The sequence below is a fragment of the Salvelinus fontinalis genome, chromosome 6 (assembly GCF_029448725.1).
Source record: "Salvelinus fontinalis isolate EN_2023a chromosome 6, ASM2944872v1, whole genome shotgun sequence".
Lineage (NCBI taxonomy): Eukaryota > Metazoa > Chordata > Actinopteri > Salmoniformes > Salmonidae > Salvelinus > Salvelinus fontinalis.
The window spans coordinates 60,483,024-60,507,020 of NC_074670.1; the positions used below are offsets into that span (position 1 = coordinate 60,483,024).

Consider the following 23,997-nt stretch of genomic DNA (forward strand, 5'->3'; position numbering starts at 1 on the left):
ATTCAAACAATGTGCATTACAGTGCACATAAAATGCAAATCTTGCACTGTTTTTAATCCGTGCAGACACACCAGAATGCTTTCCGCTCATGACGGATGCACCGTCATAGCCTTGCCACACAAGATTATCTATGTTTTTCAAGGCAATTGCCAGATCATACTTTTTGTGAGACCTGCTGCATCTAAGCTTTCAGCTGACTGAAAGTGTAAAAAGCTTTCGTGGATGGCCTCGTTGTAATAGTACCTCACAACTAAAGACATTTGTTCTTTTTTCTTTACATCTTTGGTTTCATCTACAATTACACTAAAAACTTCACTTTCTTTTACTTCTCTTATTATTTCACTTTTCCCATCTCAGCTCAGCCCTCAAGAACTTCCTTCTGGATTTGGTGGCTTGTGTACTTATAGCATTGCCACATGCATTCATCCTTTTCTCTATGAGAGGGTCATGCTTTGCTATTTCTTCTAATATTGTCAAAACATTACCCTTGTTGTGAGAGTCATCAGACTCTCAATGACCTCTGCGCTATATTTTGAGTGGCAGTTAATAGGAGCACATCTGCAATTGTTTTAATGTAAGTACAGTTTTCCTCCACTTTTCCAGTCCTCATTTATGACGTCTAACATTGATGAGTTGCTGCAAATAGCCCTTTTATGCTGATTCCAAGCATACATGGCATTGATATGATGCTCGGCCTTCGAATGGAGCTTAAACCCAGAATCTTTAAACAGCGCCTTTTTCCAGTTACAAAAATTTGACTGTGATGTGAAGGCAGATTCGGGTGTATTGGGCAGAGAAAACGCTTACAGGCGAAACAAGTCGAATCTTGACTTACAGAATATTCAAGCCACGAATTGTCCTTATACCAGGAGCTGTTGAAAGCCCTTTTCCTAGTACCATGCTGAGTTCTGGGAAATGTTTTCAAACGGCTGTACAGGAACCATTCTCTGGATCTTGACATGTCTGAAGTACACGTTAAATAAAGTCTCTAAAAATGTATAATTAAGGGATCCACAAGATTAGATGCTAACAGCTGCTAACTAAAATGTGTAGTTTAAAGTATAGGCCAGGTCTAACATTGGGTCCTTTTGGAACAGAAGTCTCTCCCTGTTTTCATGTTTAATTGACCCTATGCAAAAATAAGACAATCTATGGTTGCACGTAAGCATCCAATTTCCCACATTTTAGTCCAATCTCAATTACAAATCCCCTTTATCATAACTGTATCTTAAAATCAACTACTAGCCTAAGTTACTAGTTATATCATGGCTAGGACTACTCTGCGGTAAGTAACTTAGCTGGCTGTAATTTCTTACACCTTTACGATAGCAAACAGGCTATCTGCAAATTGTGGTAGTCTTTTGAGTAACGTTAACAGATTGATAATTGTTCGTTTTGAGTTCAAGTACGAAAATCTAAGTTAACTGATTTCAAATTTCTGAATGTTAACTTGCTCAACACTGACAGCTGTAGCCTACTAGTTACCCCACATTAGCTAAACATTTGTATGTCTGCACTGTATATGAGTGTATTACTAGCACATATGTTAACATAATGTTAGGCTAAATTGGGAACCGATCTCTTATCTGATTAGCTGTCTGTTAACATTAAACCTTTGGCTCCATTGACTTACAAAGCAACTCAACTTTCCTAAAAGTTGATTAGGAAATCTAAACCCGATGCTAAACTTTAAAACTTACTTCAAATATGATGCTTTCGTCAATCGCGAAAAGAGCTTGTGGAGCTGTGGAAATATTATCTCTTCTGTATGTTCTTCTTATTCTTCTGTATCTCGCCACCAACGTTAATATTCTCTCATCCTCGATTTGAAAAATGTGCCCCGAACGTCAACATAAAATGCTTCTTTCAACAAGAGGTGAAATGAGATGTCAATCAGCATCAAACTGCCAGTAGCGAATAACATTTTGGGGTGCCAAATCAGATGTCAGGGATGTCCAGTGCTACCCGGGACACCCCTTTGGCTCTGCATATGTGTGGGTGAGGGGAACGGTGTGTTCATGTGTGGGTGTGAGTTTGTTCTATCATTCACAAGCCAATATTCACTATGTTATGCAGGGGGCCTTCTCTTTTTGTTATTAATGCTTCACCACATCTTCCATCACGGACATGCCTTTTACTCAGATGGCCCGTAGGTGGCCCCATGTTGCCTCACGATGAGGCTTTATAGAGAAATGACAACAGAGGTGTTATATTTAGGAATTTACAAAAAAGTCCCCTGATTTTATAGTTCAACCAATTAAAACAGATTCTTATTTGTGGTTCAAGAGAGTAAGAACACGTATTGGTAAACCTACTGCTTATAGTAGGAATTTGTCAAATGCTGCTGTATTGCACACTGTATGGTCCACGTAATTGGTAACAACGTATTTTCACCTATAGGACCTTAAATATTGTTTGTTCGCCTCATATAGTTTTGATTGGTCCAATTCATACTAAAGGTTTCAATCATGTCCATGTTGCTAGGCAGGCCTTCATGTTGCTTTTCATCTTCAGGTGTGGCTCCATTGAATCCATGGGGCGCAGTCCATCAAACTCACCCACCACATGCACATCCGATATGCCTCAATCTCCAAACAGGTACAGCCATCAGAGGGCGCCAAACTCAAGTCCTTGAGGCCACTCACTGCTGCTTTTGTCATCTGTTATATTGAGAAGGATATTGAACTTGCTGAAAGTACAAGGTTTGATCTGTGCTTCTCTGTGAAAAGTATCATGTCAGCTCTGTAGAAGACATTGCTGATATCTCTAACTGGTCTGAGTCCATATCTCACACTACTGTATTAAATGTTTAGATCAATATACTGTACTAGATATGAATCTGAGGAATCTAAAAGCATCAATCCCTGAGTTCTTCATTCACTATCACTGGACCATATATCCACTGGACCATACTTCATTTGGCACTGCGGTCATTCAGTTTGTGCTGCTCAGTGGTCAGTCTAGTAACCTGAACTGGGTTCTCCCCTGCAGGTCGGTGAGCGGTAAGAAGCTGTGCTCCAGTTGCGGTCACCCTTTGGGAAAAGGGGCGGCCATGATTATTGAGACCCTCAGCCTTTACTTCCACATCCAGTGCTTTAAGGTCAGTGTCACTCAGGCAGACTGTGTTAGGTCAGAACCCTTTCACCACACCACCACAGTTAGTAGCAGGCTGCGATAGGTCAGAACCCTTTCACCACACCACCACAGTTAGTAGCTGGCTGCGTTAGGTCAGAATCCTTTCACCACAGTTAGTAGCTGGCTGCGTTAGGTCAGAATCCTTTCACCACACCACCACAGTTAGTAGCAGGCTGCGATAGGTCAGAACCCTTTCACCACACCACCACAGTTAGTAGCTGGCTACGTTAGGTCAGAATCCTTTCACCACAGTTAGTAGCTGGCTACGTTAGGTCAGAATCCTTTCACCACACCACCACAGTTAGTAGCAGGCTGCGATAGGTCAGAACCCTTTCACCACACCACCACAGTTATTAGCTGGCTGCGATAGGTCAGAACCCTTTCACCACACCACCACAGTTAGTAGCAGGCTGCATTAGGTCAGAACCCTTTCACCACAACACCACAGTTAGTAGCAGGCTGCGTTAGGTCAGAACCCTTTCACCACACCACCACAGTTAGTAGCAGGCTGTGATAGGTCAGAACCCTTTCACCACACCACCACAGTTAGTAGCAGGCTGCGTTAGGTCAGAACCCTTTCACCACACCACCACAGTTAGTAGCTGGCTGCGATAGGTCAGAACCCTTTCACCACACCACCACAGTTAGTAACTGGCTGCGTTACGGTCAGAACCCTTTCACCACACCACCACAGTTAGTAGCTGGCTGCGTTAGGTCAGAACCCTTTCACCACACCACCACAGTTAGTAGCTGGCTGCGTTACGGTCAGAACCCTTTCACCACACCACCGCAGTTAGTAGCTGGCTGCGTTAGGTCAGAACCCTTTCACCACACCACCACAGTTAGTAGCTGGCTGTGTTACGGTCAGAACCTTTTCACCACACCATCACAGTTAGTAGCTGGCTGCATTAGATCAGAACCCTTTCACCACACCACCACAGTTAGTAGCTGGCTGCGTTAGGTCAGAACCCTTTCACCACACCACCATAGTTAGTAACTGGCTGCGATAGGTCAGAACCCTTTCACCACACAACCACAGTTAGTAGCTGGCTGTGTTACGGTCAGAACCTTTTCACCACACCATCACAGTTAGTAGCTGGCTGCATTAGATCAGAACCCTTTCACCACACCACCACAGTTAGTAGCTGGCTGCATTAGATCAGAACCCTTTCACCACACCACCACAGTTAGTAGCAGGCTGCATTAGGTCAGAACCCTTTCACCACACCACCACAGTTAGTAGCAGGCTGCGTTAGGTCAGAACCCTTTCACCACACCACCACAGTTAGTAGCAGGCTGCGATAGGTCAGAACACTTTCACCACAACACCACAGTTAGTAGCAGGCTGCGTTAGGTCAGAACCCTTTCACCACACCACCACAGTTAGTAGCTGGCTGCGTTAGGTCAGAACCCTTTCACCACACCACCACAGTTAGTAGCTGGCTGCGATAGGTCAGAACCCTTTCACCACAACACCACAGTTATTAGCAGGCTGCGATAGGTCAGAACCCTTTCACCACAACACCACAGTTAGTAGCAGGCTGCGTTAGGTCAGAACCCTTTCACCACACCACCACAGTTAGTAGCTGGCTGCGTTAGGTCAGAACCCTTTCACCACACCACCACAGTTAGTAGCTGGCTGCGATAGGTCAGAACCCTTTCACCACAACACCACAGTTAGTAGCAGGCTGCGATAGGTCAGAACCCTTTCACCACACCACCACAGTTAGTAGCTGGCTGCGTTAGGTCAGAACCCTTTCACCACACCATCACAGTTAGTAGCAGGCTGCGTTAGGTCAGAACCCTTTCACCACACCACCACAGTTAGTAGCAGGCTGCGTTAGGTCAGAACCCTTTCACCACACCACCACAGTTAGTACCTGGCTGCGATAGGTCAGAACCCTTTCACCACAGTTAGTAGCAGGCTGCGTTAGGTCAGAACCCTTTCACCACACCACCACAGTTAGTAGCAGACTGTGTTAGGTCAGAACCCTTTCACCACAACACCACACCCATCCACAGTTATTAACCACAGGACTGTAACTAATGTAATTGATGGTGAATTCCAATCCAAGCCCTAGACCCAACCTCCAAGAAACTCCTTGTTGATCTTTAAAGGTTGGTGGCACCTTATTTGGGGAGGACAGGCTTGTGGTAATGACTGGAGCGGAATCAGTGGAATGGTATCAAAAACATGGTTTCCTTGTGTCCATTCCAGCCATTATTATGAGCCGTCCTCCCCTCAGCAGCCTCCACTGTTATAAGGTGTAAGTAACCTACCGTAGCATGGGTTAAAGAAACACCTGAAACTAGATCCCCTACGTACTGGTCTTGACAAGAAGAATAAACTATAGGGAGGTTGTCTTCCGCACTGTTCAACCAATCCAGTAGATGTGGAGGAGGAGTTAAGATGGAGTGTCGCCTTGTTAATTTCCAAAAGCGGATGTCGCGTCACAGACTCTCTTTCCATTTCCACTGAAAACCAGAACATCCGGTGGTTGGGGACTCAGAGGCTAAGGTGTAAGCAATATGGCAGATGTCCCACCCGACCAATCAGAAGGCAAGGTGACAGAATTACCATATTGCTTAAACCTTTCCAATCCTCTCTGATTAACACACTCACCAATGTCAGATCAGTGATTACTACAAGGAGGGAAGGAAAGAATTATGCATTTTCAAAGTTTTCAAACAAAGCATATGTCTTACACTATGTGTACAAAAGTATGTGGACACGCCTTCGAATTAGTGGATTCGGCTACTTCAGTCGCAACCGTTGCTGACAGGTATCAATTCGAGCACACAGCCATGCAATCTCGATAGACAAATATTGGCAGTTAAATGGCCTTACTGAAGAGCTCAGTGACTTTCAGTCTGCCCTGTCAGAGGATGGCACCTTTCCAACAAGTCAGTTCGTCAAATTTCTGCTAGAGCTCCCCTGGTTAACTGTAAATGCAAAGTGGAAATATTTAGGAGCAAAAACGGCTCAGCCACGAGGTAGTAGGCCACACAAGCTCACAGAACGGGACCGTTGAGTGCTGAAGCGCATAGCGTGTAAAAAATCTTCTGTCCTCGGTTGCAACACTCACTACCAAGTTACAAACTGCCTCTGGAACAACGTCAGCACAAGAACTGTTCATCGGGAGCTCCATGAAATGGGTTTCCATGGCCGAGCAGCCGCCCACAAGCCTCAGTTCACCATGCACCATGCCAAGCGTCGGCTGGAGTGGTGTAAAGCTCGCTGCCATTGGACTGCGGAGCCCTTTCATGTTTCAGCATGACAATGCCCCGTGCACAAAGCAAGGTCCATACATAAACGGTTTGTCGAGATCAGTGTGGAAGAACTTGACTGGCATGCACAGAATCCTGACCTCAACCCCATCGAATACCTTTGGGATGAATTGGAATGACCATAATTTTGGAATGAGATGTTCTAAGAGCAGGTGTCCACATACTTTTGGTCATGTAGTGTACTTTTCTTCCTCCTTCCTTTCCCTTATCTCTCTTCTGTCTCACTCTTCCCCCTGCAGTGTGGGGTCTGTAAGGGACAGCTGGGTGACACCACCACGGGGACAGACGTGAGGATCCGGAACGGCCTCCTCAACTGCCACCAGTGCTACATCCGCTCCCGTTGTGAGTCACACAAAATCACATCCGTGCATGCACACACACTTATACACATTTGCATTCTCTCTCTCTCTCACTCACTCTCACACACACCTATACATTTGTCTCCCTCGCTTTCACATGATAAATAGGTACATCACACACTGATTAGTTCATTGCCCTTTTCACAGTTTTAATTTAATGGATATAAGAGTATTGTGTATCCAATTGCCTCAAGAAATACATGTATTTTTCCTTAATCCCATTAAATATGATAATCAACTATTAGAGAATTTACGGTTGTCCTTATTGTATTGTTGCTCTATTTTCAGCAGCCGGCCAGCCAACCACATTGTGACAACGTTGGGTCAATGGAAAGCACACAGAGAAATTGTCTCCCTTCTTCCTGCTTCTCCATATAATCAACATGTGTGGAATGTGTCTTGTCTGTCAATGCCTATGTGGGGATTTTCGCAATGTCTGCAATTCACATCCTATCGGGTTTATTGAAATGGTCCAAATAATGCCTGACATTGGAAAGTTGTGTGTGCATAGAATATTAGTCCGACTGATCATAGTCGGCCTATTGATTCTATTGGCTCTGTATGATCACAGCTCAGAGGTTCTCACTTCCTCGTTTCCATATGCACCCACAAGCCCTCGAGGATGGTGGACATTTTGAATCTGAGCTCTGATACTGTAAATATGGTGTATACAGTATAACAGCCTCCATCACTTCAAAACAGTATAGGAAACTCATGAAAACACTAATGCAATGAAATCCAACCAACAAATTTGACACTTAGACAAAATATTTGTTTGTAAAGTATACCCTTTATTTGAATTGAATTATTCTCTGGTATCCAGGTTGTTAGATAGGCCTTATTAGTCTTTAGTTTGTAACTTAAGCTTCTAATTTGGTTGCTAGAGAAGGTTGTCATGATTTAAAATGAAAGTTTCAAGTAATAGAAGTGTATTCCATTTTGCCGACTTGAGATCTGTAGGAGTTTTTTCTCGATGGTCAACTAAAGGCTTAGAAAAGCCTGCTTTGTTCCTCCCGATTTTCACTTAAACCACAATTAACCCAAACTCTGGTTTAAATTCTGAAAGTTAAATCGTTTAGCTGCCTATCTTCTTTCCAGGCAGCTCCAACACTGTCTTATCTTTTATTTCTTTCCTATTGCTTTAGTAGCCTACTGGATAATTAAAAGAAATACTGTGCTGTCACTAGGCTATAGGCCTACATTACAGTAACTTCGCACGTCGGCCTGACAACATTATCCTTTCCTCTCTTTCTTTGCTCAAAACAGATGTCCGCTCACAAAGTTAGATGTAGTACTTGATTTTAGAGCAATAACGCGAACTGATGCATGAAAACTGATTGTGGAGGTAAACAACCGTCATTATGGGTTCATGCTACTGTACTAAACCATTCCGTTAACTCTTAACTGGTTCTCTTTAGGAATTTCACGCTTGGAATGTCATGAAACGTGCCTTAGGTAAACAGGTGATTGCACACTCAAGGGAAGGGAACCCAAAGATGGTGTCCACTTAAAGGAAAGCTCCACCCCAAAACTATCTTTTGGTTTTTATTTCATTAGTCCATTGCTGATATAGTCTCAACTTGATTGTTGACAAGCAAAACATTATCAAGATATCACTTAAAATACAGAAATCAGCCATATTCATCATATAGGGATGATTTCTCTATTTTGTATGTTACATGTCTTTAAAAACTTATTTGCTAACAAGCAAAACATTTTGAGACTATATCAACAATAGACTAATGAAACAAATGCCAAATTATCGTTTTTGGATGGAGTTTTCCTTTAAGTGTGATTGGGTAGGATGGGAGGTTTTTGTCCAAAATGCAGGAGAAACTGCACGAGAGCTTAAAATCACCCCACCAATTTGTTTTGTTGATATTCCCCTTTATTTTTTACTCATGTCACAGTCTACCAAACCTTGTTTTCTCATGATTTCATGATTTGCAGTGAGTCTTTCCAGTTTCAAAACGGAATCTAAAATATATCTAGGATATATGGTTGACATATTTAATAGCAGCCATTCCCAGCAAAAAATAGGATGACCATTTGATTTTTTTTAAATTGTGTATCTGAATGTTTTGACATTATTATAATGACTCTATATAGGCCTCTCTATGCCCTGTTGACAGTGATGACGATTTTGGTAATTGCTCAGCAATAGAAACCCATTTTCAACAACAAAAATATAAATTAAGCATACTTGTTGCGTTGTGAAATTATGGCTAAAATGTTCTTACCAGCAGGTGCACTTGATTAACATTTGGCTGCTAAAGGCTAGGGCCAGCAGTTCGAAAGTCAATTGTGAAATTATAGGCTACTATGGAGCAATTTCAGTGCCAACAGAAATTGTATTTGAATTTCATAATTTCGAATTTGTATTAGGATTTTGAATTTGATTGTAATACTTTTGAATTTGTAATCGTTGAATTCAGCTTTAGCTAAGTGGGCTAACACAGTCTTGTGACATGTAGGAGACCTTGTTCAACCCCACTCAGTCACAAGAGCAAGATTTAATAGGGAGTGGAAAGGCTATCCTTAGAAGGGCTATGACTGGACTATTCAACTATATTCTTATGGGGGCCAAAATGCGTTTTTTTTTTGTGACACTCTTCTAACTCCGTTTGTTTTCATCATAGAAGGGAACAGAAGGCTCCAGGGAGTCTTAGCTTTCAGGAATGGGGTCATAATAGCTCATAGCCAAGACGGTTCAAATGTTAGAGCTAAATTCATAGGAAGAAAATAAATTCAACATGCCACATTGGCTTCAGAAACTGCATGAATTTTATGTTTACCAGAGTGAGCATTTGATTATCTGTTCTCCTCTACCTTCCTGGTTGGCAAAGTACCAGGATGTTGTCTCAGGTTTTGAATCTGAATTTAGAGAGCTGAAGCTGAATATATGAAACTTTGATTAACTTGAAATGATGGTTTGTAAACTTGATTCACAGACAATGAATGCAATACTTACCATAAGTTCAATTTATGAATTCAGTGATTCAATTCATGCATTACAAATAAAATGTCTGTTGGCACTGAAATCGCTCCATTGGTCCAGTGGTGGATATAATGTATGTTCAAATGCTATCTTGAAATAGATCCATAGCCTACTCTGTCAGACATATGATCCATTCTCAACTTGTAGCTTACAACTTTCCCTGTCTCGTCTGGGTTTATTTTTCTGATATAGTCCTACCATATTTTTAGGCTTCAGATCTGATTGTCTTTTTACTTTTACTTAAGAAATTAATACATCTCAGCTGATACTCTGCAGGGGGGCATCTTTGTGTCAGAAATATCGATACCTGTCTTAGCTGGATGAATAGTTTGGGAATGATACTTTACGTCTAAGTTCTGTATTTATTGTAATATTCACCTGAACATTACCCGAAGAAAGATAAATGTGATGTTCAAATGCATTGGCTTTATAGCATACTGTATGTTTATAAATAAAATGTAACAAATGAATGAATGAGCTTGTCCGTGTCTTTCTGTAGTTATAAGATAATGAAATAATGTGGGGCACCTGCATGTAGTCAACTCAGCTCAATTCGGCCCTATGCCTTTTTGCTGCGACGAGGATGAAAGCAAAACGGTCAGTATTTTTCTGGATTTAGCCAGCTAAAGGCAGACAGAGAATGGGAAAGGCTAACCACGACTGTTTCGAAGTTGAAGCCTATTTTGTATTACTGCTGAACAGTCAGACCTTTGTGAAAGTAACGCCTATCCCAAAGCCTGCGTTCTGTCGCAAGCCGCTATCCATGGTGCTGAAGTAAATGCCCAGTCCTTGGAATGGGCCACGGCCACCAAAAAGGCGTGTCTCATTGTAGGTGAATTGTATAATAGAGGTACATAGTAATACATAATAGAATCCATGACAATAGCTTTTAAACAATGTGATACTTTTGTGAGAACAAAATCTGACATGGATTGGGGAATCAGAAAAGAATAGTAATTTGTGCGAATTTGGTTAACCTTTGTACATCTAATGCATGCAGAATAGTAGCCTAGCCTGTTTGTACCTTTTTGTCTAAAGATCAACAAAGAAAAACATGACAAAGCAACTTTGATTATTTTTATCAACAACCATTTCAATGGTACACCTGGAAAACTATGTGCACATGTAGAAATATTTCCTTAAATATAAGCATTCATTACCTACATATAAATAACTTTCAAATCCTGGACAAAACGTGTTACATTATGCTCACAAAATGGGGGGAAATGATTATAAAATCGGACAAAAAGACATGCAAATAATAGTGAAATAACACTGTTTGCATACATTCCCCTTTTTTTACCCAAAATAAATTCGACAGTGGTAATTTTGTAAAACGTCAAAAATACTTCGTGATTCTAAAGGGACTGGGGAGTGTGGCTTAAGGTCAACTATAGGATAGATACAATAATACATATTAACACTATACAATTTGAGCCACAAAAACACAGCTGTAGAAAGACTCACAATACAATTACATATTCCTGTCAGCAGTGAACTTTTGTACTTTGTGCCTTTTTTGAAGAAATAAGGGTGTTCATTTGATGTCAACAACTGAAAGAAACGAAATTCTTCACGAGCCCTGAAACAGTGGTGTATAGGCTACTTACACTTAGTAAGTTGCATCAGGAAAAAACAAAATAGTCTGTCTCGTTCGATAATAAACAGAGACATTCCATATATCGAAGATCTTCAGTCAAATCAGAATGTTGGCTACCTAAACAAAACAAGCAGTTGTACAGTGTCTGACATTTTGATGACATCTGGTCGTATGATGGGACACTGCTTTTGACTCATAGCAGTTTGTGGTTACTTGAACCAGACAGCTATAAGTGCAGAATGACCACAATACTGGACGATAACCGGGAAGGACTGAGACAAAAAAATCAAAGTAGTCATCTTCATCTTTTTACAACTGCGGTTATGATAGGCCTATCAGTGTCCTTCAGTCTTTTTTGTAACATCCCTCATTTCACGACTCAACACTCCTCAGTCACCTGAGTAAACCATGTTTCTCTTGTTTGATTTTGTCAGTGGGTCTCCGCTGTATTAGAACATGCTGGTCTTTACTAATGTAGCTTTGGCTCCGTTCTGTCTTTGCAAAGAGGACAGTACGCTGGCGAACGGTCCACCCAATGAGTCCGGGATGGAGGTGATGGTACCCGGGGCGGAAGCCCAGCCTTGACTCGGTGTGTTTCCACACATGCCGGGAGCCACCGACGTCTTCACTTGGTCCACTTGTCCGTTTCCGCTGGAAACGTTGACCTGGCCACCGGTTGGACTGGGCCCGCCGCAGTTAGAGGTTGGGACAGAGTTGGGCCCCGGTCCTCCCGTGCTGTCAGGGTCGGTAGATTTGGCCTCTTTACTGTCTTCTTCCCTAGAGTCCGACTTCTTCCCGGAGCCGTTCTTGGCAGCGGCAGCAGCAGCAGAGGCCGCGCGCTCTTGCTTACGGAATTTGGCGCGTCGGTTTTGGAACCACACCTAGAAAACGAAAAACGGGTCCATTAGATTAAATAGTCCTACTGTATGTGTAAATGACTGAAACCAGTCATGTTGTCAATATTAGATGATGCAATATGATACTGTATCCGCACATTGACCGTCGGAAAACAACTCTCTAATGTGTAATTATTCACACATAATCAAACAACAGTGTAAGCCTATGAGTTCTGTATGGGCCTAATGTTGGTGAAAGTATTTTTAAACCATATCAATGTTTTAAAACCCCACAATAATAGTAGGGTACCTTGTTCTTAGTGTGTGGAATGACTCGAGTTTGGAAAAGATGGTACACTTTGACGAGGTGATAGCATAGCCTACCTGCACTCTGGCTTCAGTCAAATCGATTTTGAGCGCCAGCTCTTCACGTGTGTAGATATCTGGGTAGTGGGTCTCAGCAAAAACCCTCTCGAGCTCCTTGAGCTGTGCGCTGGTAAAAGTGGTCCGAATGCGCCTCTGCTTTCTTTTCTCGTTCAGTCCGCCATGATCCGTAAAGAGTTTGTAAGGAACTGCGGGAATGAAATGTCAACGTTAAACGTATTTGCAACGGCAATAGCTGTAGAGTAATAGTAACATATGATAACATGTAATTACAAAGTTGTCAGATAAAAATCTATCCGAATTAAGAATGATTCTGTTGAAAATCGAGTTATGTTGTTATTATATTCTATAATCTGTTAGAATACTTGTGGGTTAGTGTTAAATGAGACCATTGATGTACTGTAATGTGGTTAACTGTAATGATAAACAAATCTTTGCTTTGATATTGGGGTTCAAGTTTGGAAACTTGTCATAATGTTGCCATCCGTACCGGTTGTTGCTACTGTAACTCCAATTCTGTGTCAATAATGAGCTTTAGTCTTTGGTTATCTAATTATTTGAAGCTTTATATCTCATCGCAAAGTAAATAAATTATGCCTATCATTTTGGCAGCTTAAGATAATGTTGTTGGCGGTTTGGGTGTGACTGGGATAGTGTAACCCCGTAACTGAATTACCGCTTGCCTGCAATCGCTTCTAACGTGATAAATTCTTTCATTTGTGTAAGCAAATTTCGTTTGGTAAATACTAAACACATTTCCATTTTCAAATGCAATCAAGGCGTCCTATATACCCGGGTACAGACCGGGGAGTGGTGAATAAAGTTGGCGGTTGCTTACCTGCGGCGTATGGGCTGCTTTGGTGGTCCCGCAGTGTCCCCAGACTGCAAGAACCCGGCGTAAGAGACGGGCAGCCGGAGGTAGCCCCAAACGTGGTCCTGATCGGATTGTACTGAAACCCACTGGCTTGACTGCACGAGCTGAAGTCCGCATAGGCTGATGCCAAGCTCGATGTGTCCATCCCGGCCATACATGACTCGTAGGCAGAGGAATTTAGGTAAGAATACTCCATTTTATACATTTGAAAAGGCTCAGTGGATAAAGAGAGCAGCACTTCCCAGGAAAAAAAATCTAAACTTCAAATTTGATTACAAAAACAATGATAATGACACGAGATGAAATGGGGAGAATTGACTTGCTTGGATTTGACTGTTTTGGAAAGAGGCTAGACCGTGGGTAGATGTGCACTGCTCGGCGCCTGCTCCAAAACTGGCCTCCTTTATAGGAGCTTCGCCCTGTTTTATGAAAAGCCCCCTAAGAGCCGCCTAGCCTCAGGTCTCTAGAGCATATAGTCCTCATAATAAACTTGGCTCTTTCCTCTTGGACAATGGCAAAGCGTTTGGTCTTATTGCTAGCGCTTTTACATGACAATAACTCATCAGTCTATTGGGCTGGCACTGGGGGCCCGCGCTGTCCAACCTCCCTATCATTGATCCCCTGCATCTCTAATTAGAATTTAATACCACACCATTATGCGCCAAGCCCAACCCCCCCTCCCCGCGCGCCATCCACCCTCCTCTCTAACCACGGTCTTGCTCTTTAATTCAATCACACCACTTGGAAATAATGAAAGTTGGGTGACGATTCTCTCTGATCCAATTTTCCCCAAGCTTTTAAGCCTTTTAACCAACAGTATACCTTAGGCAGAATTTCTGATAGTATTCCCTCTCTCTTTCTTGGCTTGAAGTGCAGATCATTACGCATGATGTAACATTATTACAGAAGGGTGGATTGTATTTTTTTTGTTTATTATTATTATTATAGTTACTACTATTATTGGGCTATTGTTGTTATTTTGCCCTGCCACCGTCCAACCCTAATCCTAACCCTGCCATCGTCTAACCCTGCCGACGTTATTGTCTCTTGTTGTCTCAACAAACTAAATGAAAACAGTCTAAATGAAAACCAGAATGGTAGGCCTGTAATGTTAAATGTCTTAAATGCCCATTATTGGATATAAGCTATTCCTATAGGAGATAATGGATGGGTATAGGCTATTCCTATAGGAGATAATGGATGGGTATAGGCTATTCCTATAGGAGATAATGGATGGGTATAGGCTATTCCTATAGAACAATTATGATATATTATTTTAATTCCGTACGTTAAAGCCACAGAATACGTTTTATCTGGGGGGAGGGTGTGGGGCTGTAATTCGTTTTATTGCATTAATTATTTTCTTCATTTAGCCAATAACTTATTTCTAATGAAAGTAACTAAGTCGTGAGCAAGTCATCGGACCTTTTAGGCTGATATTAGGCTCATTTGTCTTTGGTAAGGTGTTTACCCGATCCTGTTGTTCTATCATTGGATCAAGTTCGTGCCTATAGCCTGCATATGTCGACGTTTCTGTTTTGTCCACGCACTATTTCTCAAAACGCATTCTTGCCTTTCTAAAAAAATAAAATGCTGTGTAGCAACATTTAATTTGTTGCACAATGTTTATTTTTCTTCCACTGAAATAGTATCTAACGGGAGTGTATCAAAATTGTGTCTGTCTAGGCACAATTATATTTTCCGCATCAATTGAAACGGATGTTCGCCGTGAGGCTATGAAAAATGAATTGACATGTTGCACATATATGTAGGGTTGGTCAACTCAAAAGAGCCCCTATAAGATTGTCAATTTGAGGGTTAGCTATCATTGAAAGTATTTATCTCCGTTTTTTTACCATGAAAATGAAATGAAGGCATCGGCCAAAATAGATCTTTCATTCTTTGAAATAAACGGACAAAGGAGTCAGAAAGACTTAGCAACAAAAAGTCAAATAACTACCGTTTGACCCTTTGTTGGTGTCTCCAGAAAAGAAAGTAGGCCCATGCATTTCTTTCTGAAGTTCAAAATAGTAGATGAAAGGTGCATTGAACAACAAAATGGGTATAACATTGAAAATGCTATGCTAATAAAGTCCTATGCAATCGATTCTTTTTTTTCCACAATTGCTGACGCGTTTCAGTGTCTTTCCCTCTTTTCTTTACGCGTTACCCATTCAATGATGAACGACAATAAAAAGTTAATTCTTTCTTGACACAACCTAGACCCTTTTATGTAAATGGTTTCTCTTTCTTTTTCATTCTACACGAGAGTTGTGACTAAAAGTTGTAGCCTACCAAATGGTTAATTTGATTATTGAAACCAAAGACCAACTGGTTCACCGGCCTCCCTCCACGCGTCTGGCACCGCAAAAGAAGCCATCTCTAGGAATTAATCTAATAACTGACAAAGAACCGAGAAGTCCTTTCTGATATTTTGCCGAGGCAAATAGAATTATAGCTTTTGCCATCCGTTTCTCTCATTCAAACGGCTCTTTATTCGACCGGCCTATAGTCCACCATAGTCCACCAACCACTGAAACGCCCTCCTTTAAATTTTCAACGTCTCCCTTTATTCTATCAACTGGTTTCCAAATCTGTTGGGCGGAATTAAATGTCAGAGTTAAAACCTTTGATATTTTGATTAGAGAATGTTAAGCCCGTCCTCACTCACTACATTTGTAAGACACACCCACAGGCACACACGGCCTATAGGCTACACACACGTTTTCAAATAGGCCTTAACTAAATTAAATAAGATTCGAAGTGGCTGGAATAAAATTACGCATTACACTTTCGGCATTATGATGCTAACAAGTCAATATATGATCTCCCACTTGAAATTAAGCACCATCTGGAAAACAAATATCACAAGTGCATGGAATCCGTGATTTACAGTATCTTAATGGCTATTTAATAAAAGTGAACCTGCGGTTAATTTGTGACCAAACGACACATAAATAGCAGCGACCATATGCTATCACTTAAATAAATCAGGACAAATGCGATGCGTGCGAGACCCTACATTTTCATTTGCAAGTGCCACACAATAGCCGGAGACATTTAAAAGGCGGAGAAGGAACTCCTCTCCTTTTAGTGTGCGCTATCGTTGCTCAGCGATATGGGAATGCGGGTCGACAGGAGGACAAAAAAGAGGAACAAAATGCCATTGTCTGTGGATGGATTGGAGGTATCACACTCACAAAAAGGGGAAACACAGAGGGGGATGTAGACATTGGGATGGGAGGAACCTCTGTCACATTGAACATAATGTCTTACTCGGGCTGAGGAAAACGTACCGCTATCAAAACGGTTATTAATAAGGGCGTATGTGTTTGAGGAGGGGTCGAATCACAACCCTAAGGCAATGTTGATGACAAAGCGCAACATAAAATATTCATTTGGCTTGTTCTCCTGACAATTTCGTCTGATATCTCAATTTGATATTGAGATTAGAAAGGCCTATACTCAAGTGCTAAGGGAAAAGAAAACGCACAGCACCAAAGATCAAATAAACGAATATGGGCTCAGAATTGTTTACAATTTTACCACTGTGCAATGCAGTGCCCTTGGAGACTTGTGGTATTTTTCAAGTGCAAAATGTAGCAATCACACTAATCTCGTATAATAAAGGAATTATGGGCGAATTTAATTAATATGTGAATGTTTTTCGATATCGAATCTATAGCAATATGAAAAATAATTTGGCACATAAGAATTCCTTATTAGACCTAGCCTATTTTCCCCCTTTATTTCCTACATCCATAGACACAACATCTGAACTGCCATTATTTCCAATGTCAAAATAATGCTTTTATAGGCCTACAAGTCAAGAGACTGCGACGAAGATGCTGATGGCGTAAGAATGTGATTTTAGGATTTTCCTGCGAAAAAGGATCTGTGGCACGTCACTAGGCTCAACACGTTTCCACGTGCACAGATGAAAAGTGACATCTGGGGAAGTAATACATTCAATTAGAAGAGCGCGGGCCCGCTTTTTCGATATATGCTCGAAAGGTTTCACACACACAAAAACGTGTGGTGCACTGTCCTGAAGACAAGAACAGGGTGGGCACTTTGTTGTCGAAGACCTCAGGAAGAGTAGCTGCTGCTTTCGCAACAGCTAATGGGGTTCCTAATAAAATACCAAAATAACCTGGTCTTTTGATAACTATTGTTATTTTGCAATTAGTTGTGGGAGGCCTGATGCATAGTGATGACGATATGGTGAAATTTAGGATATGTTGATGACGATAATAGTGTGTGGTGATGATAATAGTGATGATTATGATTATCTTGAGCATTAATCAGCCATCTTCGTTCGTGAGTTGATCAAAGCAAGTTGATATGATCCAATTGCAAGATATAGCATCTAATATTCTCTATGAGGTTATCCATATCTTCCAGAGTCAAGCTTTGGCTTACTGACGGTCACTTGCCTGGGTCGAAGGCTTGTGGTCTGTCTGCCCTCCCCGGGTTGCTCCTCTGCATATGAGGCCCACGTGACCAAGAGACCAGCGACTAGACTAGCATAAACATATTATTCCACAGGATAAGATTAGCAAATACATTGCCCTCAAACGCGGCCCAGGCACGAGCGAGAGCTAGGATAAGAATCAATTACTAAATTACTTCAACCTCTAAATCGACATTAACGGAGAGGAATGCCATCGTCCGGCTTGAAATAAGATTATGAAAAGATGTGATCATTAAATCTCTTGCCAGTGTTCAAGAATTTGATTAATAAAGTCGTCCAAAATGAGATGGTATTAAATTCTTATCGGAGTCCCTTGTCATCATTTCATCTCGTTCTGTTTAACATTGGTCAATGGCCTTCATGCGATTTCCATCTGTAAATAAACTTAGTGAATCCTCCCCTCCTCGATACATTGTTTATCGCAGTTTGGCGGATATGACTACATGCCTACTCCATGAGATAAAATCGGGAAATATAAAATATAGTCCACAGTTTTATGATAATATGCATTCATGTATTTTGGCCTATTTGTTTGTTTTATTTATTTTATACAAACAAATATAATGTATTTGATAGCCTACTAATTTGTACTTTAGGAAGCCTTATTTCACGCATTTTACGCATAGAGCCTATGTGTTTGTTCAACGTTTTTCACATGTAAACCCCAAATGTACTTTTGGGAACTACTTCAACTCAAGCTGTCAAAGCCTAGTTGTCTGTTTATTTCTCCCCTAAGTAGCCGGGTGGGGTCGTCATGTGTCAGGCAGGGGCGGGCAAGGAGAGGGCATATTTTATTTAGCATAGACTATACTGGCATTATTCCCCCCACATTAGCAATTGACAATTATTAGCTCCAGTCTCATAAATCAGCTGCGTGGAGCGTTATTATTGTTGAATTGAATGGCTGTTGGTGAAGTGAGGGTCAGTGTCATTAACTATCCCCCCGAATCCCAGCGCGTTCCTCCCCCGGCCCCCTGAAGGCATTTGGGGCTCAATACAAGGCAAAGACCTGCTGGCTAATATCGCCCTGTGGTCGGGCTAAAAGCTTAATCACACATGCATTAGCAAGAGACAGCGGGCCATTGTGTACACGTAGGTTTACTGGAATTAAGCGATTAATGGCCGTCTAGGGCGACAGGGCACCGCATCGAGAATGATGGAGCGCTTTTTAATGTTAAAAACAAAAATTGGCCTATGAGAGAGCGGATGTCGCGCTGACTGGTGGGGCGTCAAGGGGAGCGGCAATTACAGTGAACCGACTCTTCCAATCCATCATAAAACGTCAAGGTCATTGTGAAATTATATTGATTATTGTATCCCAGTGCATTGTAATGTTTTTTTGCTTTGCTATTATAACTATTCCAAAGATACACACATGTAAACACCTGCCATGCATCACAAAAGCTTACCAATTTGTCTCGCCTCAAGCAGTAGACCTCTTTGTTTTCATTCTTTTCAGGTTTGATGGCTTAACTTGTAACTTCTGCATTACAGTTATGTTTGTATGAGACATCCCTTTAGGCTAATTATTATACTGGCCCTTTATGAATGAATCATCATGAATAATTCAAAATTAGCCCAAAAGAGGAAAGTGTTAATATAATTAATTAGTCAGGCTATAATATCCCGGCATCATAATTCTTGAATAAAAATGATATCTATTCACATTCTGCAACTCGTACAATATGTCATGCACATATGTTTGTCGGATGTTGCTATAGGGCCAAATGTTGAATTTATTACAATAATATATTCAACACATTTGTCTTATATTCCACATTCCACAAATTGCTTTAATTTATATTGGTAATTAACTTGCATATTGCTAAATTGTTGAATCTAAGGTTTCAGCCTGCAGAAGGTATCTATTTTCACAAATAGGCTTGACTGGGTAACCTATCCAGTCTATCACCTAAAATACTGTAATCTACTAGTGCGTTTATTTATTTCCACCTCATTTAACCCTAACTTCATTCTGGAACTCAAAACCTCAGCTGAGGCATCACTCCCCAAAAAACACAAACTGGGTTTCCAGGATAAGTCCAAAACCAATTTTTTCTTGCACTGCAGGTTCAGGTTCATACTCAATAAAACAATATAGTTTGAACCAGAATAAATTCTACTGCATATTAACATACACATTTTCTCACTGTTGTTTTAAAAATGTATCCTTAACCCAATTATGATTGGTTTTGATTGAATAGTGCCTTCAATTCCCACAGCCGCCAGCCAATCGTAGTGCCTGTTGATCAATCAACGCTAATTTGATTGGATGTAATCCTTAAAGAATAGCAAGATGGACCAATCGGATGCAGTCTGCCTGGCTGAGCCGCTGATTCACTTCCTGTTCCCAGAAGGCCCCTCTCAGTAAGCAGAAAACGCTCCTGTACTTCCCTCTCCCAGCCTCCCATGAGATAGTGTGACGTGTGTGACAAATTGCTGGATGTGCAGTTTTCTGAAGCGAAACCAACATGCCTCTCATCATCATAGGGCGCAAATTTGATCAGAACACACACAGAATCCCCAAGCTATCTGATGATGAATTGGTGTATCAGAGATTATGTTTATGCATCAGGCACAACTCTCACTGGTAAGTGAGAGTAAATTGCCTCTCAGCCAACCATCTGGCTTGGGATTCCACAGGGGTGAGTACTGGGTCCACTCATCTTGTTAATTGCAAAACATTTCCAAAGAACATACTTAAAGAAGATAGAGGTTATCTAATATTTGGTGTTGTTCAGATATACCCATCCAACTTTTGCTCACAGAAAGTTCACTTCAGAGAAGAAATAGACAAGGTATTGACTTAAAATCATTATGTAACCAAATCCAGAATACACAGGCGCTTTCCAGAACCGGCTTCTACTGTTTGGTATTCACATTGTCTTATACAACAAGACAATTTGTTGAGTAAGCACAATAGTGCAGCCAAAATAGATTTCTTATCCAACTGGTTTTGCAATTACAGAAGAGTTTTGATCTATTATAGCTCAAACCATAGAATACATAGGATCTTTTATACAATACATGGCCGAAGGTATGTGGACACCCACTTCAAATGAGTGGATTTGGCTATTTCAGCCACACCCATTGTTGCAATCTCAATAGACAAACATTGGCAGTAGAATGGCCCGTACTGAAGAGCTCAGTAACTTTCAACGTGGCACCGTCATAGGATGCCACCTTTCCAACAAGTCAGTTTGTCAAATCTCTGCCCTGCTAGAGCTGTCCAGGTCAACTGTAAGTGCTGTTATTGGGAAGTGGAAACATCTAGGAGCAACAACAACTCAGCCGCGAAGTGGTAGTCCACATAAGCTTACATAATGGGACCGCCGTGTGCTGAAGCACGTAGCGTGTAAAAAATCTTCTGTCCTCGGTTGCAACACTCACTAGCGAGTTCCAACCTGCCTCTGGAAGCAACGTCAGCACAATAACTGTTAGCTTTATGAAATGGATTTCCATGGCTGAGCAGCCGCACACAAGCCTAAGATCACCATATGCAATGCCAAGCGTCGGTTGGAGTAGTGTAAAGCGCGCCGCCATTGGACTCTGGAGCAGTGGAAACACGTTCTCTGGAGTGATTAATCATGTTCTATCATCTGGCAGGCCGACAGATGGATCTGGGTTTGGCGGATGCCAGGAGAACGCTACCTGCCTGAATGCATAGTGCCAACTGTAAATATTTTGGTGGAAGGAAATAATGGTCTGGGGCTGTATTTCATGGTTCGGGCTAGGCCCCTTCGTTCCAGTGAAGGGAAATCTTAACACTGCAGCATACAATGACATTCTAGACGATTCCGTGCTTCCAACTTTGTGGCAACAGTTTAGGGGAAGGTTTTTTCCTGTTTCGCATGACAGTGCACCCATGCACAAAGTGAGGTCCATACATACATTGTTTGTCGAGATCGGAGTGGAAGAACTTGACTGGCCACAGAGCGCTGACCTCAACTCCATCAAACACCTTTAGGATGAAATGGAACGCCGACTGGGAGCCAGGCCTAATCGCCCAACATCATTGCCCGACCTCGCTAATGCTTTTGTAGCTAAATGGAAGCAAGTCCCCGCAGCGATGTTTCAACATCTAGTGGAAAGCCTTCCCAGAAGAGTGGAGGCTGTTATAGCAGCAATGGGGGGGACCAACTCCATATTAATGCCCATGATTTTGGATTGAGATGTTCAACGAGCATGTGTCCACATACTTTTGGCCATGTACCGTAGCTACATCACCTAATCATGTTTAAAAATATATATATATATTTAACTAGGCAAGTCTGTTAAGAAGTAATTCTTATTTACAATGACGGCCTACCCCGGCCAAAACCTAACCCAGACAATGCTGGGCCAATTGTCCTCCGCCCTATGGGACTCCCAATCATGGCCATTTGTGATACAGCCTGGAATCGAACCAGGGGCTGTAGTGACACATCTAATACAGAGATGCAGTGTCTTACACCGCTGCGCCACTCGGGAGCCTGGTGTGTTGTTGTGTTCAAAAACTTTCTCTCATGCATTTTTCCATTAACGCAATGACCTCCCACGTTATGACCTGTGTAGGAGCTCATATGAACAGCTTTTATATGACTTCAGCTACTGTATGTTGGCTTGGCTAGCGCTTGGTCTAAGATTTAACCAACCCACAGAATGAAAACCAATATCCCTGGGGTGATATAAAGTATCACTCGGAAGACAGAGCAAAGCCTAAGAGTTGCAATAAAGCTAATGCAATAAAATAAAAAGATTTTCTGAATAAAAGTGGGATGGAAGCGATAGCCTGAAATCTCTATTTACAGACCCTGGGAAGAGGTGGCAGTATGATGAAACAAAATCCTGCAGCAAGATCATATTAGATTTTCTGAGGGCGGATGCTAAAAACCTCCCAAAACCACCACTATATATGCTAGGGGAAATTGATAGGCTATTTATTCATTGCTGATACCGTGCTCAGGAAATCATGTTGGTTTTGATTCAAGTTTCAGCCTGCCCTGCAAAAAACTTCAAAATATACAGTTGAAGTCGGAAGTTTACATACACTTAGGTTGGAGTCATTAAGATTCGTTTTTCAACCACTCCACACATTTCTTGTTAACAAACTATAGTTTTGGCAAGTCGGTTAGGAGATGTACTTTGTGCATGACACAAGTAACTTTTTCAACAATTGTTTACAGACAGATTATTTCACTTAAAATTCACTGTATCACAATTCCAGTGGGTCAGAAGTTTACATACTGTGCCTTTAAACAGCTTGGAAAATTCCAGAACATTATGTCTTGGCTTTAGAAGCTTCTGATCGGCTAATTGAATAATTGACATCATTTGAGTCAATTGGAGGTGTACCGGTGGATGTATTTCAAGGCCTACCTTCAAACTCAGTGCCTCTTTGCTTGACATCATGGGAAAATCAAAAGAAATAAGCCAAGACCTCAGAAAAAAATTGTAGACCTCCACAAGTCTGGTTCATCCTTGGAAGCAATTTCCAAACGCCTGAAGGTACCACGTTCATCTGTATAAACAATAGTACACAAGTATTAACACCATGGGACCACGTAGCTGTCATACCGCTCAGGAAGGAGATGCGTTTTGTTTCCTAGAGATGAACGTACTTTGGTGCGAAAAGTGCAAATCAATCCCAAAAGAACAGCAAAGGACCTTGTGAAGATGCTGGAGGAAACAGGTACAAAAGTATCTATATCCACAGTAAAACGAGTCCTATATCGACCTGAAAGGCCGCTCAGCAAGGAAGAAGCCACTGCTACAAAACCGCCATAAAAAAGCCAGACTATGGTTTGCAACTGCACATGGGGACAAAGATTGTACTTTTTGGAGAAATGTCCTCTGGTCTGATGAAACAAAAATAGAGCTGTTTGGCCATAATGACCATCGTTATATTTGGAGGAAAAAGGGGGAGGCGTGCAAGTTGAAGAACACCATCCCAACCATGAAGCACGGGGGGTGGCAGCATCATGTTGTGGGGGTGCTTTGCTGCAGGAGGGACTGGTGCACTTCACAAAATAGATGGCATCATGAAGGGGGAAAATGATGTGGATATATT

The 23,997-nt window shown here is 41.6% G+C and overlaps 2 protein-coding genes across 12 annotated transcripts in view; one reads left to right on the forward strand and one right to left on the reverse strand.

Moving 5' to 3' along the window:
• LOC129858233 (LIM and calponin homology domains-containing protein 1-like) overlaps positions 1-10,254 on the forward strand; it is a 145,753-nt gene extending 135,499 nt beyond the window's left edge. For 9 of the 11 annotated variants that reach the window (XM_055927293.1, XM_055927294.1, XM_055927287.1 and 6 more), the window contains 4 exons: positions 2,515-2,598; positions 2,992-3,100; positions 6,663-6,765; positions 7,071-10,254. In XM_055927293.1, the coding sequence (XP_055783268.1) occupies positions 2,515-2,598; positions 2,992-3,100; positions 6,663-6,765; positions 7,071-7,096 (322 nt within the window). In that variant the 3' untranslated portion in view covers positions 7,097-10,254. The remainder of the gene's footprint in view (positions 1-2,514; positions 2,599-2,991; positions 3,101-6,662; positions 6,766-7,070) is intronic. The other 2 variants (XM_055927288.1, XM_055927292.1) reach the window with 2 other exon arrangements.
• A 589-nt stretch (positions 10,255-10,843) lies between these two features.
• On the reverse strand, positions 10,844-14,068 carry LOC129858235 (paired mesoderm homeobox protein 2B-like). Its single transcript, XM_055927297.1, has 3 exons — positions 13,439-14,068; positions 12,601-12,788; positions 10,844-12,261 (listed from the first exon to the last, which is right to left on the reverse strand). The coding sequence occupies exons 1-3, from the start codon at positions 13,677-13,679 to the stop codon at positions 11,830-11,832; spliced, it is 861 nt and encodes a 286-aa protein (XP_055783272.1). The 5' UTR covers positions 13,680-14,068; the 3' UTR covers positions 10,844-11,829.
• Between the last annotated feature and the right edge of the window lie 9,929 nt (positions 14,069-23,997).